This window comes from Xiphias gladius, chromosome 19 (genome assembly GCF_016859285.1).
Source record: "Xiphias gladius isolate SHS-SW01 ecotype Sanya breed wild chromosome 19, ASM1685928v1, whole genome shotgun sequence".
Lineage (NCBI taxonomy): Eukaryota > Metazoa > Chordata > Actinopteri > Istiophoriformes > Xiphiidae > Xiphias > Xiphias gladius.
Window position 1 is genome coordinate 8,565,543 of NC_053418.1, and position 19,234 is coordinate 8,584,776.

Here is a 19,234-nt window from a genome sequence, read left to right on the forward strand (position 1 = left end):
CCATCCAGCTTCAAAGCGGCAAATAACAACAACAACTGAAGGGGGAGAAGATGAATGAGGATGAATGAATGTGCCCCTTCCATCCCCCCTTTGCCCACACACCCCCTCCTCCTCCCCTGCCCCCCTCTATCCTTCCTTCTATCCCTGACTGACTGCCTTCCTGCATGCCCTTCTCTGCTCCCGGCCTCCGCTTACCCCTGATTTTTCAGGCCTGTGTTATGACTGTGGCCGGTGTGTATTACACACATATCTGTTAGCTCCGCTCCTCCGTCGGGACGCCCATATAAAGGACTGTCATTTCCAAAGGTCAGGCGTGAGCCCTGCACACAAGTGTTGTCCCGACACTTGGTCTGGAAAAATTAAAACGGCTTGCTTGCCCGTCCGTGTCCTGTGTCTGTCTGTCTACGGTGGCTATGACTCCCAGAGACCAGTGTCTCAGATGTCCTTTCCCTTTTCTCCTCCGTCCTCTTCTTTCCTTTGCTTGCTCCACTGTTGTCAGGAAATCAAGATACCCAGCTTGTGTAAATTGGCAGCCAAGGAGGAAGTCATGGCTTGCTTTTTGGTGTGCCTATCAATTGGAAATGCCTTGAGATAAATGTGATACCGCAGTTTTTAATAGGCATTATTACATTCATTAGCACCATCGCTGGGCCGAGTGCAAGCAGTTCAAGCATATCAGTTGATATGTAACCTGCCTTTCAAGAGGAAGTGTGCTGCACCACAGGCGTATTGAGCAAGGACATGACCCACTGTGTGCACATGGTTTGTGTGTCTTAGTCTTATACTAAACAAAATGTACTTATGAATAAGGCTGGGAGTGGGTAGCCAGCATATCTACATCTACATCCTGGCCATCCATAGACATAGTTTCCAAATTAATGCCCCCCCCCCACACACACACACACACACACACACTTTTTCCCCAACTTTTTTTGAACTCCCACAGTGGATTGTTTCCAACAAGATGATAATCTGAGGCATGACTTCCACCCACTGAACACCCTGCAATTTGCTGTATATTTACGCCTTATGTGGCTGCTCGTTGGGAGTTTTTCAGTGGCAATGATGATGCAAATAAGAGAGGTCAATCATTGATTATCACTGATAAACCATGTTCTCAGTATTTCAGTATTTTTTTTCTTCAAGGTACCTTTGCAGTTCAACATTTTTCACATACTTTTTGACATACCACACACGATGTGTATTCGGTCTGCTTTTCTGGGCAAGGCAATGGATTAATTATGTGCTTGCCCTGAGTATTCCAGCAAAAGCATTAGTTGATGCTGCACACCTGTTTGGATGTTTTAACACTGTGAACTATGGCACTATTACTGTTAGCATTAAGGTATGTTCCTGAACAGAAAATCAAACTGCACCTACACGCACCGTATCATTCTTGCAGATTAGGCAGAGAATATCAAAATACCCAGCAGGAGCATTTGCAGGCCGCAAGCTGCATGTATCCTTTGACGACCCCAATGTTTAGACTGAAGCAAGGAGAAAATCAGCCGAAAGAAACTGGAAGCTTGTTGGGGTGCCTCGATTTGGGACATGCTGTCATGCCACTGCCCATTTTCCTGTCCTGTGGTCTCTAGACGGTAGCCAAAGAGTACGAGAGTGAAACATGAACTAGTCTGCTGCAGTGGTAGTGGCTCCCTCTAACCCACATTTATTACCTCTAAAAATACAAAGTGGTTTTCTAAAAAGAGCCTGGCTCCTGTTCTGTCCAACTACGTCAGGTGAATTTGCAACACCATGGGTTATGACTCACTGACAAAACAGTTTTCCTCTGAATGTTTCAACTCCAACTGAACCCCTCAGTTTGTAGTGACTGAACCCTGTGCCTTGATCTTTTTTCCATATATGTAGAATCCAAATATCCATGGATATGTGAGTTGTTAACAGTATGCAAATCAAATGATGGTCACTTGAGGTCAGCAGGCTCCTTGCTGGTGTTGGTTAAGCTGCATGCTACAGCAAGTGGCATGACTTTGACAGTTGTTTGAAGGAAAACACTGGAGAAAAAGGAACCGTGGCAATTATTTTCTTTTCATACCATCAGTGTCTCTGAATAAGGGCTCCTCCATCATTTACACAATGCTAAATGCTATTAAGTAGAGTTATGGAGCTGCCCTGACCCATCCTTACCCAACCACTGCTAGACCATTAGTAGTGTCTACAGCTTCTGTTCTTGTTTGCTTGAGCTCTGGTCTGCTGCCAGGAGGCCCAGTTATGTCACCCATTTATGTCTTGACATCTTTTTCAAATTGGAGGCTGAGGCCTGTTTTTTTTTTTTTCCTTCTTTCTGTCATGCATCTTTTAAGGAGGCATTTAATCTGAAAAAATGCAGCCTGGCTATGTTATTAGTGATATTTATATTCGGCATTTTTTCTCATTTACATAAAGACTAGGTAATCAGCTTTTAGATCAACAGTGAGGTAATGTCTCTTTCAGTGAAGCACAAATAAAACATCGAGGCAACCAATCGATAAAGTCTAGGAATGGCAGACTTTTTATGGAGAGTGTTTTGTCAAGAAAGAGTAGCAAGATTTTATCTGTTTTTCTCAAGATTGCCCTTTTTTTAATGTACATGTACCCTCATAGTATTAGTTTAATGGTAGCTTTAATAAACAAGGAAGTAAAGCTGATAAGCCTCTATAGGCACATTTTTCTGTGTGTGACGGTAAACGTAAGAATACTTTAATAACTCAGTCTCAGTTACATGTTGTGTTGACGTACTATAAATCACTAAAAATAACATTTGGGGAACTGTTGACTGTGTATGTTCAATTCAATTTCCAGTTTTAATCTCAGCTGTTTGTCTGGATGCCTTGGAGATTTATGGAGGTAGTCATCATAGGACAGTCTCATTTGAGATCTCAGTCTCATTGACACAGCACACTGACTCTCAGATCTCTGAGTTTGGTTGACAGGGGAGGGGCATGTCTCATGGTAAGCAAAGGCCTTTGGACATATTTATTTTTCTTCTGTGAGCCTTTTGACCAAAGTCTCCTCGTCAATCTTGTGCTGTCAAAGAGGGCCAGAGGTGGGAGCTCCCATCTTTCTCTCACAGGGGCCACTGTGTACATGGGGACCCCAGGGTCAGGCCCTGGATGCTCTTTTGGTGAGTGTTGTGAAATCTGCACTGTACGTGGAAGGGGAGGTGTCGTGTCTGTCTGCTCCAACATTGTCAATGAGGCAGCAGTCTTCCTTGTTGCCCTCTTAGTCATATACACCTGGTCTAGTAATATTTTTTAAGGGAGTGAATAAATAACAATCATCCAACTCATAGCAACTTCATAGCTACTCCAGTTCTTCCACCTCTCCTTATCTCAACCTCTTGCTTCCTCTGAAAGATCAACTGACAGCTTGGAGGATTTACAGATTTAGGGTAGATTTCACCTTCTACAGAAATCTTTACATGTAGCTTCAGGGAAGATAAGTGGGGGGTAGAGGCAGAAAGGGGCGAAGAGAGCAAGAAAGAGAATAGAATGACCTCATCAAACCAAGTTTTTACATGTGTTCCCCCATCTGACACGCGTGTGTTTCTGATCTTACCATTTTTCTGGAAGAGGAGAATGTTTCCTGTTTGAGCAGACTGGCGGGTTCACCAAGGAGTCGGGGGGTCGGGTTGCTCAGCCATCGTCTGGTTCTGTTGAAGCAGATTCCCCACATCTCCATCAAACAGCAGCTCTGTTTTGGCACGGCTCTGAAAACTGACCCTGGTGGTCACTTATGTCTGGGGGTCTGCGGAAGAATCATGGCCGTAACACTCTTTGCTTCTCTGTTGTTCCCCTCCAGTTTGAAAGAGGCGCTGGATGAATCTCACAGCAATCACTGCTAGTGTGAGGAAAATGCTTGTTTCATTCATTAATCTCAAGAAAAGTTGTGAACTGCAGATGAAATAAAATTTTCATTAGGAATTCCGATAGTCTTGAACTAAACCTAAATCTTGAACATTTGCCAGATGTTCTCGAACATTGATACAGAATATTTGTTTATCCTCTCATTTGTTTATATCTGCTTCTCCCCGCTGAGATATACTTTTGGATGGCATGCCCAAGCACACCTGGAGAATGTGCGCGCACAGATGTGCAGCAGTTCATGTACACTTGTGTGTGTGTTTTCCATCCTGTCAGAGTCTTTGATTGAGCAGAGTAGCAGTGTGTTCAACAGGGTCGTCCCCTGACGTGAACAGTAAGCAATCTTGTGTTGATGTTCTTCCACGTGAAATTTGATATAGTAGATGGGAGTGTTTGTGTGTGTGTCTGTGTCTGTGTGTGTGTGTGTGTGTGTGTGTGTGTGTGTGTGTGTGTGTGTGTGTGTGTGTGTGTGTGTGTGTGTGTGTGCCTTGCCTTACCTTACCTTGCCTTGCATTGCCTTGCCTTGTCCAGTCTGGTTCCTGTCTTGCTAATAAAAGAGATCTCTTTTTAGTTTTGTGATACTGATCTCTCCACACAAGTTTAAAGATCTTATTCACGGTTCACACTGCATTTGCCCCTTAATGTCTCACAGCAGGCCCCCAGTCCCAGGCCGTGATTCATTGAGTGACAGGTCTGCCTCTGGCCGCCATAAGGGCCCAATCAGACAGGGTCAACACACACAGACACTGCAGACAAAAACATATTGCGGCAGTGCTTAGATGCATGCATATAACACTCCTGTTTCCTTTCACATCTTTTTTCATGTAGACTTTTACTCTATATGACATGATTGCATTAAATCATAAATGTCATTTCTCATTCCTTTTTTTTACTCTCTGGTGGAACATGGTTAAACATTTTGTTCCTTTTACATCAACTGACAAACTGGAAATGTTTCATAGACCAGACCTGTTTTTGATATGTAGTGGGTTTTAATGCTTCATTATATGAAGACAGTTGTAATGCCCGTGAGACTCTTCTTGCAGAGTAAGAGAGACACAAGCGTTTATTCCAGGATTATTAATTTTAAGGGTAGCAGAATTTGTTGTAAAAACAGAATCTTAATCTCTAACTTATCTTCCCCAGGTGTATTTGATTTGTTTTCTAAAGCATTCATTGTTTTGTTTGTTGTGTTTTAGTGTTTCCGGGCACTGTGCTGTAAAGGACCTCCACCGCCAAGACCGGAGTATGATGTGGTGTGCATTGGCCTGACAGGTGCTGGAAAGACCAGCCTGCTCTCACGCCTCTGTAGTGAGGGCAGCGACGGTATTGTTCCTACAACAGGTACATGCACATAATGTATGTATCCGTGGGAAGGAGGCATTTTTTCAGAGTAAAAATATACTGCCTTAAGTAGAACCATATATATACACATCTCTCTTCCCTCCCATTTGTTCTTGCAAGCTTTCCAAGTTTTTGAAATGCTTTCATGTTTCAAGAACAAATTGTCCTCCAGATTAGAATCACAGATAGATAGTATTATCCAGGTATTACTGCTCACCAACAGGGGGAAGCATGTCTTCAGTATGTCTTTCAAAGTCCCAGCACTCAGGCTAGAAACACTCTGCTGTATCTCACTAGCCACTACTCAGCTTCTTTCTTATAGTCAAGTGGGAGGCTGGTGTTAAGTATGTCCAGAAGAGGAGGCTTTAGGGTTAGTACATCATTCTCCTGGTAGTCAAACGCTGTGCTTTCCATATACACAATACAATCCCTCAAGGACACTGACATTCCTCTTTATTCCCCTGGATTTGTCAGCAGTTAGCTTTGAGCTGTTGCAGAAATCCCATTTTAGGTTTAGTAATTCTGCACTTTCTCCAGTAAAAGCTAAAATAATTCCCAAATGTGCTGCCTGCGACCATTAGATTGAATGTCTCTGTGGCAGGCGGTGGTTCAAGGGAGTGAACACCTGTCTGTGCCTGCCGCTGAGTAATCCTCAATACATTAAATATGTTGATTGCTTACCTAAGCAGGGAATTATTTAAGTTAACTTTTCTGAAATAAGATTTAGCTGTCCACTGTCTGCATCTGCCAGCATCTACAGAGGGAATATCATGAAGAACAATGAGGGGAAAAGTCTCTTCTTCCCACTTCTCACTTCATGATTTTGCACTGTTTTTATGTGCTTAAAAACCCACATTTAACAGTTAATTCAGATGTTAAGAAAATCATAATCAGTTGTGTCCGCCATCTCTCCTCTTGTTTTTGAATGTTACCAGGGAAGGAATTCCCATCAAGACAATTTTGCATAATTTGAGCAACATTAAATCTCTTACATGAGTGGGTTTCTTTACGATTTTTCACTGTATGCAACCGCAGAAACAAACCACATAGTACATGGTGGCACTTCAGACATTAGTTTTCAGTCCTCCCCTAACTCCAACATAGAAAAAAGAAACACTTTTCTGTTTAGCTTTTCTTGTTTTTCTGTTTTGCTAACCCGGACCACACAAAGTGTTATTTTCGTTTTCGTTTTTACAGCACAAATATGTTGACAGTCGTCTTTGTGTTCAACAGCTGGTAGTTTGGTTTCTTTTTAAGTCATATTTTTAAAACATTTTTCTCAATAATGAAGAGCAATTCAGCCAACCCTCCTAAAAGTTGACTCTCTCTCCTGACATGTGCCGTCCACACATATATACAAACATTCAATTTCTTCATGTCATGGATGATGTCATGATGGATTTTCATTATTTCTCTTCTCAGGTTTCAGCATCAAAGCAGTGCCATTTCCAAATGCTATCTTGAATGTAAAAGAACTTGGAGGTAAGAAATACATGTTCAGCATTAGTAAAGCTTTCATTTAATTTGACAATTTCCTTTTTTGCCACATGAAACCCACAATTTGAGTTTGTGAGTGAACCTGTCTTAGGTGAAATAAAATGTCCCAGCAGTGACATTTTCTTGTGGGCCAGCCCACAAGTTAACCTGCCCACAGGTTCTTTTGCTGCAGCCCCACACTAACTTCAGTGGGTGTCTGAGTGTGGTTTTGGATTGGAAAACTGCATTAAAAATGCAAAAAAAACCCCACTTTTTAAAATCTACAATTTATTTGAAAGTAATTGCGGGTTAGAAAATACTGAATAGCTATTTCTTTGCAGCTTAACATATTAGGGTACATACGTTAAAAAAATTGTTATAGGGGTTTATTTTATTTCTGCACTCATTTAACTTAGAGCATTTCTTTAGATAAAGTAGTAAACACCATTTGTGAATTCATTACCACCAATTTGGTTACCACCAAATCGTCAAAATTCTTTCTACAAAAAGGTGGTTTGGGTGTTTGGATCCTCTTAATAAAGTACCTGTTTGGCTCAAAATCACAAAGCTAAATTATACAAATGTGCAGATTTGCACTGTGAAAAATATATTTAATGTTTCTTTCATTTTACATGATAAAACTTGTTCTGATATCATCTGTCATCTGTCAACATTAACTGTTTACGCAAATAACTGTGTAGGCTAAGGATGCAAAAACATGTTTGTTTTTTCCTCCTTTTTGAAGTGGCTGTACAATCTTCACCCTGTTATTCCTGGAAATGCACATCACCCTAGGAGGCTGTTTAATAAGCACAGATGAGGGATCTTGAGGTGGAGATGCGTAAACAGACTAAATGCAATGGGAGGCCTCTAGTTCTTAGAAGGAGCCTTAAGAGAGGGATAAATCAGTGCTATCCCTTCTCCTACAAGCAACAAGTCTCCTGCAAGAAAATTTATTGTTTTGTTGAGAGTTAAAATAATTTATGCTGTGTTCTGCGTACTATGGGCACAAAACAGGTGCAGTGCATATTTTGAAGGCTCACCCAACCTAGCCTCCTGAAAAGTTGAAAAACATACACACACACACACACACACACACACACACACACACACTCTAACACACACACAGAGGCACTGGGGGACCACCAACGAGGGTGCTACCAAATTTGGACAGAGCACATTAGGGGGTTTTCAAAAGAGGTTTTTCTGGATTGGGTCAAAGCCAGTCTGATGGGACATTATTGTGGTTGGAAAAACACTGGTCCCACGGATGACACGTTTGATTTAGAGAAGTTAGTATAGGCTGCCACCACAGCAAAGGATGATGAAATCTGTTCTCTTTTTCTCTTTGCCCCCCTGCCTGGACCCTTACTACCCTGCTCCTTTTCTTGTAAATACACGGAGCACAAGAATTTGAGCGATTTATGGTGCCATCCGTTATGGATGGGTTGGGGAAGGTGAAAACAAGCACATGATATTTTCACGCCTCTAGTTACTACTTTTTATGTGGAGCATAGTATCGAATTAAGGTTTCTGTCTGAGGTGAATTGTTGTCATGCAGCTTTTTTGTTTGGCTAAGTGAAGGCGTACACTTCTTGTTCCAAATGTAGATCACGTAAATGTAGAGTCAGGAGAGTTGGTGCGCTTGCATAATGTTCCACTGGTCACTTTTCATAATGTGCCGTTTCTAATTAAAGCAGCCCCTTTCTGCACTGTTTGTACCTTACTCAACACTTCCCATTTCTGTCACATTTCTTTTTTTTTCTCCCCTTTCCCCATGGCTTTAAACAAGAAAATATGCCTGGTTTAGATTTGTTATTTTACACTGCATCAATGATGCAGAAAAGTGATACAATATGTGACGCACAGACATCAGTATTCATGACTCCAAAAAACTTGTTTTACACAATACCTTTGTGGCTTGTTCTCTTCACTCCGCCTTAGTCAAGGCGGAGTGAAGAAGTTTGTTGAGGAGTGTGAAGAAGTGAGGCACTTCCCATGTATTTCCTTCCTCTCCCAACAGAAAGCCCATTGAATGTCAATGAGGTATTCTCTCTTTATAGGAAGGATAAATGGACTGCACTTCTATAACGCTTTTCTAGTCTTATCGACCACTCAAAGCGGTTTACGCTATACGCCACACTTCCACATGCTGCCTGGAGGAGCCGGAGATCGAACCACCGACCTTCTGTTTAGTGGATGACCCGTTCTACCACCTTAACCACAGGCGCCCCTTATGAAATGTAAAGCATGTCCTATGCAGGTGACCTTATGTATTGGAGGTTGGAAAGAACATTTTAAGGCACAAAGGAGTGTCCCTTACATGGCACTTGGAGTTGGCTTAGGAGCCAGTTCTCTCTGTCATTAAAATGTTGTAGGCTATGAACCTGTGTAAGTGTGGTTGACTCACAACTGTAACTTGCATTGTTGCTAAGCAGGGTAATGCATTTTTAATTCTCCCTGCCTTGAGTGCACTGGGCCAGATTGTCCTAAGTGCAAGCTGTCCTTTAAACAAAAGGCACAAAGCAGCTGATATACAGGCAACCCTGATGTATGATGCCTGTAATGATTCAGACTGAGCTATATGTTTGTCTCACTCATGCATTTGTCCTTGGGGTCCCTGCCATCTTGTTTTCATTTGGTCTCTTTCTCATCTTCAGCTCTGGTTTCTGTTTTCTTCCTTTCCTTTCTGCTTCCCATCCTTTCTTCTCTTCACCATTGTCTCTGGATTTTACTGTTTTTATATTAGTTACAGTAGTTATAGTATCTATCTTTTGCTCTCTCTCAGTCTTCACTCCCTCTGTCAAGCTTTCTTTGCTTATTGATTTGAACACATTGTTTGGCCTTGATAAAGGCACACTACCTCACACTCACTATCAGACAGGACTTGCCTGTCTTGTCATTTAGTATGTTTACATGCATGTAAATAACCTTCTTATCATAACCAAGAAACCCAGTTCCATTCATTTGAGTAAAGGGTTAAGAAAAACCTGGTTATTGCTGCTGGATTTTTCCCAGAGAAACACAATTTCTTCGTCGTGTATAGGGATAACAGGTTTTCTAACTAGGTTTTTACACACGTGCATGTGCATGCCAAAATTTCAAACAGGGAGAGTATTGCCATGACAGCAATTAAATCCAAAGTCTGACTGAAGCTTAAACTGAAATAAATAAGTCTAAATAAGTTGTTTTCCACAGCTGCAAACACATGTGCACATTAAAAGACAAACTGTGTGGTCTCATTATAGAGTTTTCTCTCAGAGGAAAAGAAAAAAAAACTCATCAGGCTTCAGCGTCATATAAGACTAATGCACTTAAAATATGTCAGCCTGGGTTTAGAGATAAGGTAAAAGGTAGTGTTTTAATAGTAGAGAGTGTTAAAGAAGAGAGGAAATCATCTTGTGCCCTGTCATTGCCACATATCAAAATACTGATACAGCTAAGAAGTGTCATCTGTATGGCACCTTGTATTTCCTTCTCATAAGTAGTTTGTAAATTTAATCCCCAGTTAAATGAACACCCAGAGAGAATTGTGCATTTTCATTTTAAGATGTCCAGAATGAAGAGGTGGATACTTTTAATTTAATCTGTAGGTAGCAACACTTCAGCAAAACTGAAACATTGTAAAACAAAAGCTCTTTGGGCTCATTCAAATAAAGTGTAACAAAGGCTTTTCATTTGGGTGACATTGAGAATTTTACATCTGGTGATCTTTAGTTCGGCAAGCATTTGCTACCCAGCTGGTGCCAGGTATGGGGATTAGGTGGGAAGGGCACCTCTGGGGACACAGGGAGGAATCTATTAAGTGTGTCTATGAGTGTGTGAATGTGTGCGTATATGTCTGGACAGTGACATGACGTCAAGTCTAGACGGGCCATTTCACAGTGTCCATTCATGCCATGCAATGACAGCTGATGAAGAAGTGTTCCTAATAATCACCAATCGTTGCTGTTGTTCTGTTGTGTCAAGGCTGTGGTTAAGAGTTGAGGCTTTTGATTTGAAATAGAGTGGCAACAATTTGTACATTCAGCGTTCCAGTTTAAAATGTGTTTGTCACCATACTTTCCGGTACTTTCCATATATTCAAGTATACTGGAAATTAGACAATGTACATTAAATGATATTTGTTTCAATGTACCAATTTAAAGGTTTATATGCTTTTATTTTTAGATGAGCATATGTACATACATGTGGTACATGCACCACATGTGACAGATTTGTGTAAATTTGAACCTGTCACTGTAGTTCCTAGTAAATGTATAGAGTTCATCTTATCATCCATTATTAGTCCATCATGTACACATACAGAGAACATGAGGGAAGATGAGCAAGATGCAAGAACATCAAAGAATGTTTACCAGTTGTTGATTGACCACCAACAGGCAAAGGAAGTATGTGGGCACATCTCGGAACAAAACCGCTATATTTTCTTCATCGCAGACCCAATGTGGTTCTTATTTCTATCAAACAGGACCACAGTGCCGAGCAGGGTAGCTTTTTTTTTTTTTTTTTTTTATTTGTACAGGAAAAGACCTGACCAAAAGTGAAATAATTTTCAAATTGTCATTTGGGTTTAAAGCAGATGCTGGCAGTCACAGACTGTTCTGATTTTGGAGTTCTGAGGAGAGCAGTGTAACAGATCTCTATTTGATGGCTCATTCAAGGATATTACTCTATTTGATGTTGGGTTTTTTTGTTGATACTGGTTTAATGGTGCATCACAGACACAATAAGGGACAGCCCATTAATATGTTGAAAGTGCCAAACCAACTCCAACCAACATTCTGTTTTGATGTTGCAGCTGCAGCGTGCTAGGTAAAGTGTGTAAGAACAAGAAAGATTTATCCATGTGCACTTGACATTTTTGTTCATATAGGGCTGTACAGTGGGCTAGATATTCAGGAGGGCTGGATAAAGTATAACATATAGCAGGGTGTGGTGATTAATTATTACACTTTCAACCAGACACATTACTCTCCCATAACTATAAACAGCTGTGCCAGTCACATTGATGCTTGCTGAAAATTGCTCACCCAGTGGACAGGAGAGGTGTAGAGTGCCATGGCACAAATAAACTATACAACCAAATTATTTACAAACAGTAACACAGCTTGATTATCTCAAATGTTCAGAGGTGCCGTATTTCTGTAAACCAGCTTTGTCAATTATGTGCACAAATGAGAGGGGCTGATGTGTGTTCCGTCTAGGCCTCACATAGGAACTGTTTACTTAAAAACAGACACTGCTGAGACTGCAGGTGGATGATTGTATCAACAGCTGAAGTGTTTTCCACCTCACTCTAGCTCCAGCCCCAGCTCATTCCTCAATGAAGTAAGCAAACTTTATTACTAGAGGCCTCCCTCAGTAGTCCCAGCGCTCCCTCCCTTCACTGTATTGTAGCTGTTTTGTTCAGTGGAAAAAAATTCTGTCTGCTTTTTGTTAGGGAGTCTTCAAAGAGGGTTGCATTCAGTGTTTCAACTTTCAAGGGTAAAAAAGGCCTAATTAACAACCTGTTTATATTTTGTTCAAGGTAAAAGCTGGCAAACGTGTGAATGATAGGAGGAAGAAATGTATAACAAGCTGACTGTGAATCTGAAACCATACCTGCATCAATCACCAACAACAAACAGAACAAGCCTCAACAGTAGCCTAATTTAGACCAAATGTAAATACAGGGTACTAAGTTGCAACTATGTTGACTCATTTTTGAAATGTAGATCATCACAAATGGTTTGAATTTGCAGATTAATTCAGAAACACCAGCCATCGAACACAACTAAAAGTGAATCTGAATTCAAGCACAAGACTAGCTGCTTTTAATTTTTGCTGTGTTATTATTAACTGGCAGTTGCCTCTAAGTTTGGTTTATTAACTCATAGTCACACTTGGGTGAAAAAAAGAAGTAACCTGATCACTGGAACATTGTTGCCACTTGTGTTTGTGTAGCCAGCAGACGTCTGCTTTTCCCATTCTCCTCTCTGCCTGCACTACTGGCATCATGCCCTCTACAGAATCTTAAAATGTACTGTTCTTGATATTTTCATGTTATCTTAATTTTTTGTCTCAAATAGTGTCCCTTAACCCTAAACTGTCAGCCAATTAATTTTGTGTTGATCTACAAATTGACTAATCGTTTCAGTTCTAAAAACTATCATCAAGCTTTACTTAACATGAATTCAAAGGCACCAAGGATTTGAAATTTCGCTGTTAGTAATTCCCTTTACTAACAACACAATAGAAAAAGAATCTTAAGAAATGTTTTATTGACAGGTAGAGTTGGTTGAATTATTAATGAGTGGTACCTGGGTAGCATTTCACATAACAGCAGCCTGTAGCACCTGGCTGTGCATATGCAATGGTTCATCAAATGTCTAGGAAGAATAGCACACCTACATACAATACAGTCATTAAGATTCATGTCTCCCAGACCTCAAACCATGCATAAATATTCATATATTGAACATATATTACACCCCTTCTTTTAGTCTAATCTGCTACATGAGGTTGAAAAGGTCTTGCTTGGTTGAGGAGGAGGGAAGAGTAGGCTGGGCATAGGGGTTTTTTCCTCAGATCAGAGTTCTATCAATTTGTATCCAGAGAGAGTTATTTTAACGTCACAGCCTTCTACAAACATATAGTATGCAGTGTTCAAGTCACACTTGAACACTGCACTACATATACATTTTTTTGGTCTGCTAATGGAGTGCTTCTATTTGTATGGATAAATGGATATATATAGAAATTCTGTTTTCTGAAGATATTTCAAGTGAAGTTTGACAGGATAAGCAATTATGAATCTTGCATGAACACTGGTAAAAATCAAGTTTGAGTTTTCCTCAAAACTAAAGAGAAAATACCCTGTAGTTTACACACCTTTTTGCATCTGTGTTTAATAACTCAGATTAAAAATTAAAGATTAAATAAATCTTGGAAAAGTAAGATATACGACTATCTTTGGCCAAGGGTAGCCTCAGTATACAGTTATGTAATGCACCCACAACATTTGTTTTGTGATATTTCACGTGACCATAAATTGTTGCTCTCTTGGCATTACTCAAATGACAGCTTGCTTTGTTGCTCTTTGTACCTACATATGAAACCAGCCGCTAAATGTATCAAGTCCAGGCAAGTCATAAATTAAGTTAGAGGTAGACAAAAGAAGTGTAGGGAAAATAGACTCAATAAAAATATGTAATTGCAAATCTTGAAATGATCCAGTTTTCTTCCTGCCCTTGCATCCAACCAGAAAACACGGCAGAAGATTGGACTATACTGTGTGCTACTATGAATGAGCTGAGTACAAGGAGATCATTCATATTGTCTGTTTATTTGTTCATGTAATTTCCCAAACTTAGTTTATGCTATTTTTACCTTGTGTCCTGAACTGTTGTCTCTTGGTTAATTACATTTGAGTGGAATCTATAGTAAGTAAAAACTATGTTTTTTATAATTACAACCCATATATAGAGGATTTATAAACAAGTGTTAAAGCGCAGAAAAGTAGAATTGAAGAGAGAAAAATAAGCAAAGGAATGAGGTTGTACTCATGGTGCGCTTAATTGATAAATGATATGTTGCAGGGCTGCCAGCATCCTCCAAGAATCATGACGTCATCTTTGGAAATCCTCCTGTTACACCAATAGATGGCAGAAGTTGCCAACGAGATCCAATGAGACATGACGGACATTCCACCATTTCCAGGCAAAGATGAGAGAAACTTCCTAGTCAATCTCTCAAGTGCCACTTTGTCTGATAGCTTTCCACTCCAGTGAGAGGTGTGAGTAGAAAAAGTGGGGGAGGAAAGAAGGAAGGGAAGGAGAGCATGAAGGAAGGGAAGTTAATGTCACTGAGAACATTTCGTGATGTTTAAACATTTGCCAGCCTCACAGTTCGTCACTACTTGGCAGTTACCTTACTATGAGCAACAAAAACAAAACAGCAGTTCACAAGATTGCAAAGGAAGTAACCCCACCAGGCGGAGGAGGATAATTTTAACTGTAGAAAGTACATCCTATAAAGGAAATGCATGTACTTGTGTATGCAATGTGATAGGACCCTTTGTAGTTGTGTGTATACAGTGTCAACAAGTTTGGTGAGCATGCAGAACAAACGTTTAGAATAATTGAATGGAAAACATGTTGTGAAAAGGAGAGCATGCAACTGAGTTAATGAAATGTAATCAAAGTGTAAGAGCAGAAGATGAGAGATTTTTTTTTTTTAATTCGCAAATATAAATCTGAAATTACAATAGCCTATACTGTGGTGTATTTGAGATAGGAAATTGACTTTTCGTGGCAAAATACAGATGTGGTATTGAATGAGTATGTCAGCATCAAGGAAGAGAGGGTGACAGCAGCAGCTGTCATCGGGCAGTCATTCCTGACCTTAAGAAGCACTGATTTATTTAAAAAAAAAATATATATATATATATTTATTTATTTATTTTTTCTATGGACTGAAAAGCAGTGTAATGAAAATTTGCCATATATGCTTTCTGCTGGGTAAGAAGAAGAGTTGTAGATATGCTTATAAAAAGTTGAGCATTTCCAGATTCTGTAGTACTGTAGGTGTCCTGTTTGCAGACAAGAAATTAAGCCAGAGTTTGTGTTGCAGCTCCAGTACATAGGACTGATTCTTTTTTATGAGTTTGGAATTGGAAAATTGTGTTCAAATTGAGAGGATTGTTTTTTGAGAGGGGCATGGTTGCTGAAGATTGTAAAGGGAATTTATTGTCCCAAAATTAGCCTGTCAGGAAAAGCCCCAGTCAGTGAACTAGCCCCATTAAGCTCTAGTAAACACATGGTAATGTTTTGCTTCAGGTGAAAATGACTAAGGTTATGGTCAAGGCAGTGGTTGGGGCTTCATCAGCGCCCACCAATCCTACAAAGTAGGTGCCCTCACACTGAAGACAGTGCATATGAGTTATTTGTGAGAATAAAGGAAAAGGATGTTTTAAAAACATTTCTCTATAATTTTTTTTCCTCTTCGAAAGCATCGCCTACACTGACATAAAGAGAGAGGATTCGTTGGTAGTGAATGTAGAGGGAGGTGGTGGTAAAAGGGACACGACTGGCTCATTTTGTGAGAATGTAGGTCTCTTCCTTTAAATTAGTTACACTAACAAATACAGTTGCTGTGAACTGGGTGTTCATGCTCCAAATTAGGACACAAAAAAGGAACCACATGTTGTTCGCCATGAACTCAATGTTAGAGGTAGCCTTGAAAATAAGTCCAGATTCCATCTGAATAATCCAGTGAGTATTTGTATTTACTCTAAGGACTTTGGAGATCACTCCTGTGTTGTAAGAATGACTGGAGGAGCTGCTCAGAAATTTGGCATGAAAAGAGGTGGTTTTGGTTTTACACAAATAAGGAGGAAATACAGTGGATGTTTGACTTCTAAAACTGTATGTAACATGATTATTTTTCCTGAGGTGAATGAACATTATTAAAGCAGTATTAGCTTGGATTTCTTTTTAACATCTGTTTACCTGGAAAATATCTTGATGTTCTTGGTTAATGTAAATCAGATTTGAGAGGCTGTGATACATACTTTTCAATCAATGTTAAGTTTAACAAGGTATAATAGAAGTGAATAACAATGCTTCTCCCTAAATAAAATTATACTTTATTAGTGGTTAATATGCCTTTTAATGTAATGACTTGACGCGCTTTGCTTATAATTGTCCAGAATGGAATTGTATTTTTGCAGTTTCTAATGTATAATGATTACTAATAATATTAATTGATTTTATAAAACAGAAAAAGAAAATGGTTTTGCATCAACAGTTTTTGGATCAAGTCTGTTCAAAAACTTGACAATTAAGAGATTTATGTTTTTTTGATGTACAGCATTCTTCTACAGGAGCATTTTTGCTGTTAGGTTTTCATATGACAGCAGTAACATCACTTATGACAATGACTCCTCCTAGAGGTTGACACCTCTAATGGCATCACATCTGTCTACAGGAGCTGACAACATCAAGAAATATTGGAGTCGTTACTACCAGGGGTCACAGGGTGTAGTCTTTGTATTGGACAGTGCGTCATCAGATGAGGACCTTGAGGCAGCAAGGAACGAGCTCCACTCAGCCCTGCAGCACCCACAGCTCTGCACACTGCCTTTCCTCATCCTTGCCAACCACCAGGACAAGCCTGCTGCAAGGACGCCAAACCAGGTAACCTAGCCTGTATACAGTGCTATTGTTTTATATCTTCCATCCCATGCATCACTAACTTCAATTAACTTCATTTTGTTTTTCACAAATAAGCACTGCATCTTCCACAGATTCATAAAACATTTCTGTCTCGATCAGAAAAAGCAGTTTTGCATTTATTAATTGTACAGACACATACTCACCAGTAAATAATAAGTATACGCATATACATGGATGACTCTGTTATGGGGCCTGGTATGATTGTTAGAGTCTAAGTGAGTGCTTACAGAGCTGAGCTCTAGCTAAAATGTGCATCATAATGACTTTTAGAATTTTGTCAGTCTTTTAATTTAATAGCATTTCAACAGGCTTGTGAGGGTGTGTGTTTTTTCTGAGCGCCAGCATCTTTTTTTTCAGTAGTTCAAAATGAGGAGACAGTGTATGTGGCTGCCTAGAGAAAAAGCACTGCACTGTCTTTTTCTTTTCGGAGCTCTATCTTTCTTGTGCGGCCACTTCAAGCACATTTAGTTGAAAATCTATGAACTTAATAAAAGAATAGTAATAAAAAGCTAAAGGACGATGCTAGTCTATCATACAATGGCGGTGGAAATATGTTGTCAAGATATTGTTGTCATAGAAAAAAAAAAACCCAAACGCAACACTTTTTTGATGGAGTGCTGGGATGAAGCACCCTAACAACACTGTTCTGCCAGAGAAAAACACTATATGGACATCCAGGCTATATTCACTACTTTTTAGTGGTGGTGGCGTGTGTGCCCCTGTGAAATACTGGCGGTGTTGTTGGAGGTAGCACCCCAAGTTGGGTCTCCCAAGGCAAATTGGTCCTTGTTGGTGGGGCCAAACTAAGAGCGATCAAAAGGTCACGATAAATTGGTGGTTTGGAAAAAGAGAAACCTCATACGGAAGTCAAGGCATCCTCCTGCAGCCAGGCTTTGAACAAGAGCTTGTAGGCAAGTCCCAACTGGGTGTAGTAAGACTCTGCCCCAACAGATAGCGTCGGGCTAATGCCATGTTGGTCAGCCCCCTCAAAGGTTAGGTGTAGGAGTGTAGTGCATTGGTAGCTGAGTGACTGGGGCCATGGTGCATTGAACCCATGGCTATGAAAACTGGATCTTAAGATGCGAAATATCACTTCTCTGCTGTTGAAGAAGCCAGAGCACTTAAAGAACATGAGAGGGTACAAACTAGATGTTATTGGATTCATCTCTATGCACAGCACTGGCATTGGAATGGAACGCCCAGACTGGACTCTCCAGCTACAGAGTTGCCCAGGGTGAGAGGTGCCAAATGGGTCTGGTGATGCTTGTGATAACCCCCTAGCATGTTACTCAAGGCAAGGCTCTGACTATTGCTTGTGCCCACAGAACAGCAGTTTGTGGTTTCTAGCCTTTTTTGTGTCTCTGGGTGGTTTAAATGAGGGCACTGCCTGGGGACTCCATAGTTTTGCATGGGGACTTCAGGACTTCAAGTAGGTAATAATGGAGAAGCCATGAGAGTCAGAATACCCTACCTAATGTGAACCTGAGTAGCATTTTGTTATTATACTTCTGTGCTAGCCATGGGCTGCCCATAATGAAAACCATGCTTGAGAATAAGGTAGTAAGTGCTTTTGACTGATCAACAACTAGTAGTGACTTGGATCAAGTGGTGGAAAAAGCCATCACTTTTGTAAAAGCCAGTAAACCCAAATGTACAGTGAGTGTGAACTAGGAATGTCTGGATGAAGCACTTTTGCACAAAGTCTCCGACTCTAACCTCTGGTAGATATATTTTAGCATCTCAGTGGAGGTGGGGGACATGATATCCAAGTGTACCATGGTCAAAGCCTCCATTGCTGATGTGGTGTCGTGTTGCTGACCTGTCATGGCGGTGGCCTGATTACCTGTTGGAGGATACCATCGTTGAAGGACACTGTAAAGCTGAAGAAGTAAGTTTTTCAGGCTTGGTTTGCCCTAGTGAATTCCGAATCAGCAGACAACAATCTGGTGTTCAGAAGGACTGCAGCTTTTGTTGTTGCAGAGGCAAAAACTTGAGTCTGGAAGGAGATTTGGGAGTTCATGAAGGCTGGCCTCTACAAGACTCTGGCAAACCATCTGATGACTCAAGGAGGAGAAATAGAGGTTTCTCAGCAGGGGAGGAGGACTGCTTACCTCAACTGGGGATATTACTGGGCAGTAACATGTTGAGAAACTTATGAAGCTGACAGACACTCCCTCTGTGGAGTATGCAAAGTTTTAAGACAAAAGGCTGTAAATGTTGTTGGGCTGTGATTGTTGACACATCTCTACAGTGTTGCAACACTTTGCTCTAATGTTTTTGGGATATTAGAGTGTTTATCCTCCTGTGGAAATCTTAAGCCAAAGTACTGGAAAT

At 40.4% G+C, this 19,234-nt stretch overlaps 1 protein-coding gene across 4 annotated transcripts in view; it reads left to right on the plus strand.

The window, feature by feature from the left end:
- Positions 1–19,234, plus strand: part of LOC120805155 (ADP-ribosylation factor-like protein 15) — a 114,525-nt gene that overhangs the window by 46,152 nt on the left and 49,139 nt on the right. For all 4 annotated transcript variants that reach the window (XM_040155085.1, XM_040155087.1, XM_040155084.1 and 1 more), the window contains 3 exons: positions 5,063–5,207; positions 6,630–6,689; positions 16,653–16,861. In XM_040155085.1, the coding sequence (XP_040011019.1) occupies positions 5,063–5,207; positions 6,630–6,689; positions 16,653–16,861 (414 nt within the window). The remainder of the gene's footprint in view (positions 1–5,062; positions 5,208–6,629; positions 6,690–16,652; positions 16,862–19,234) is intronic.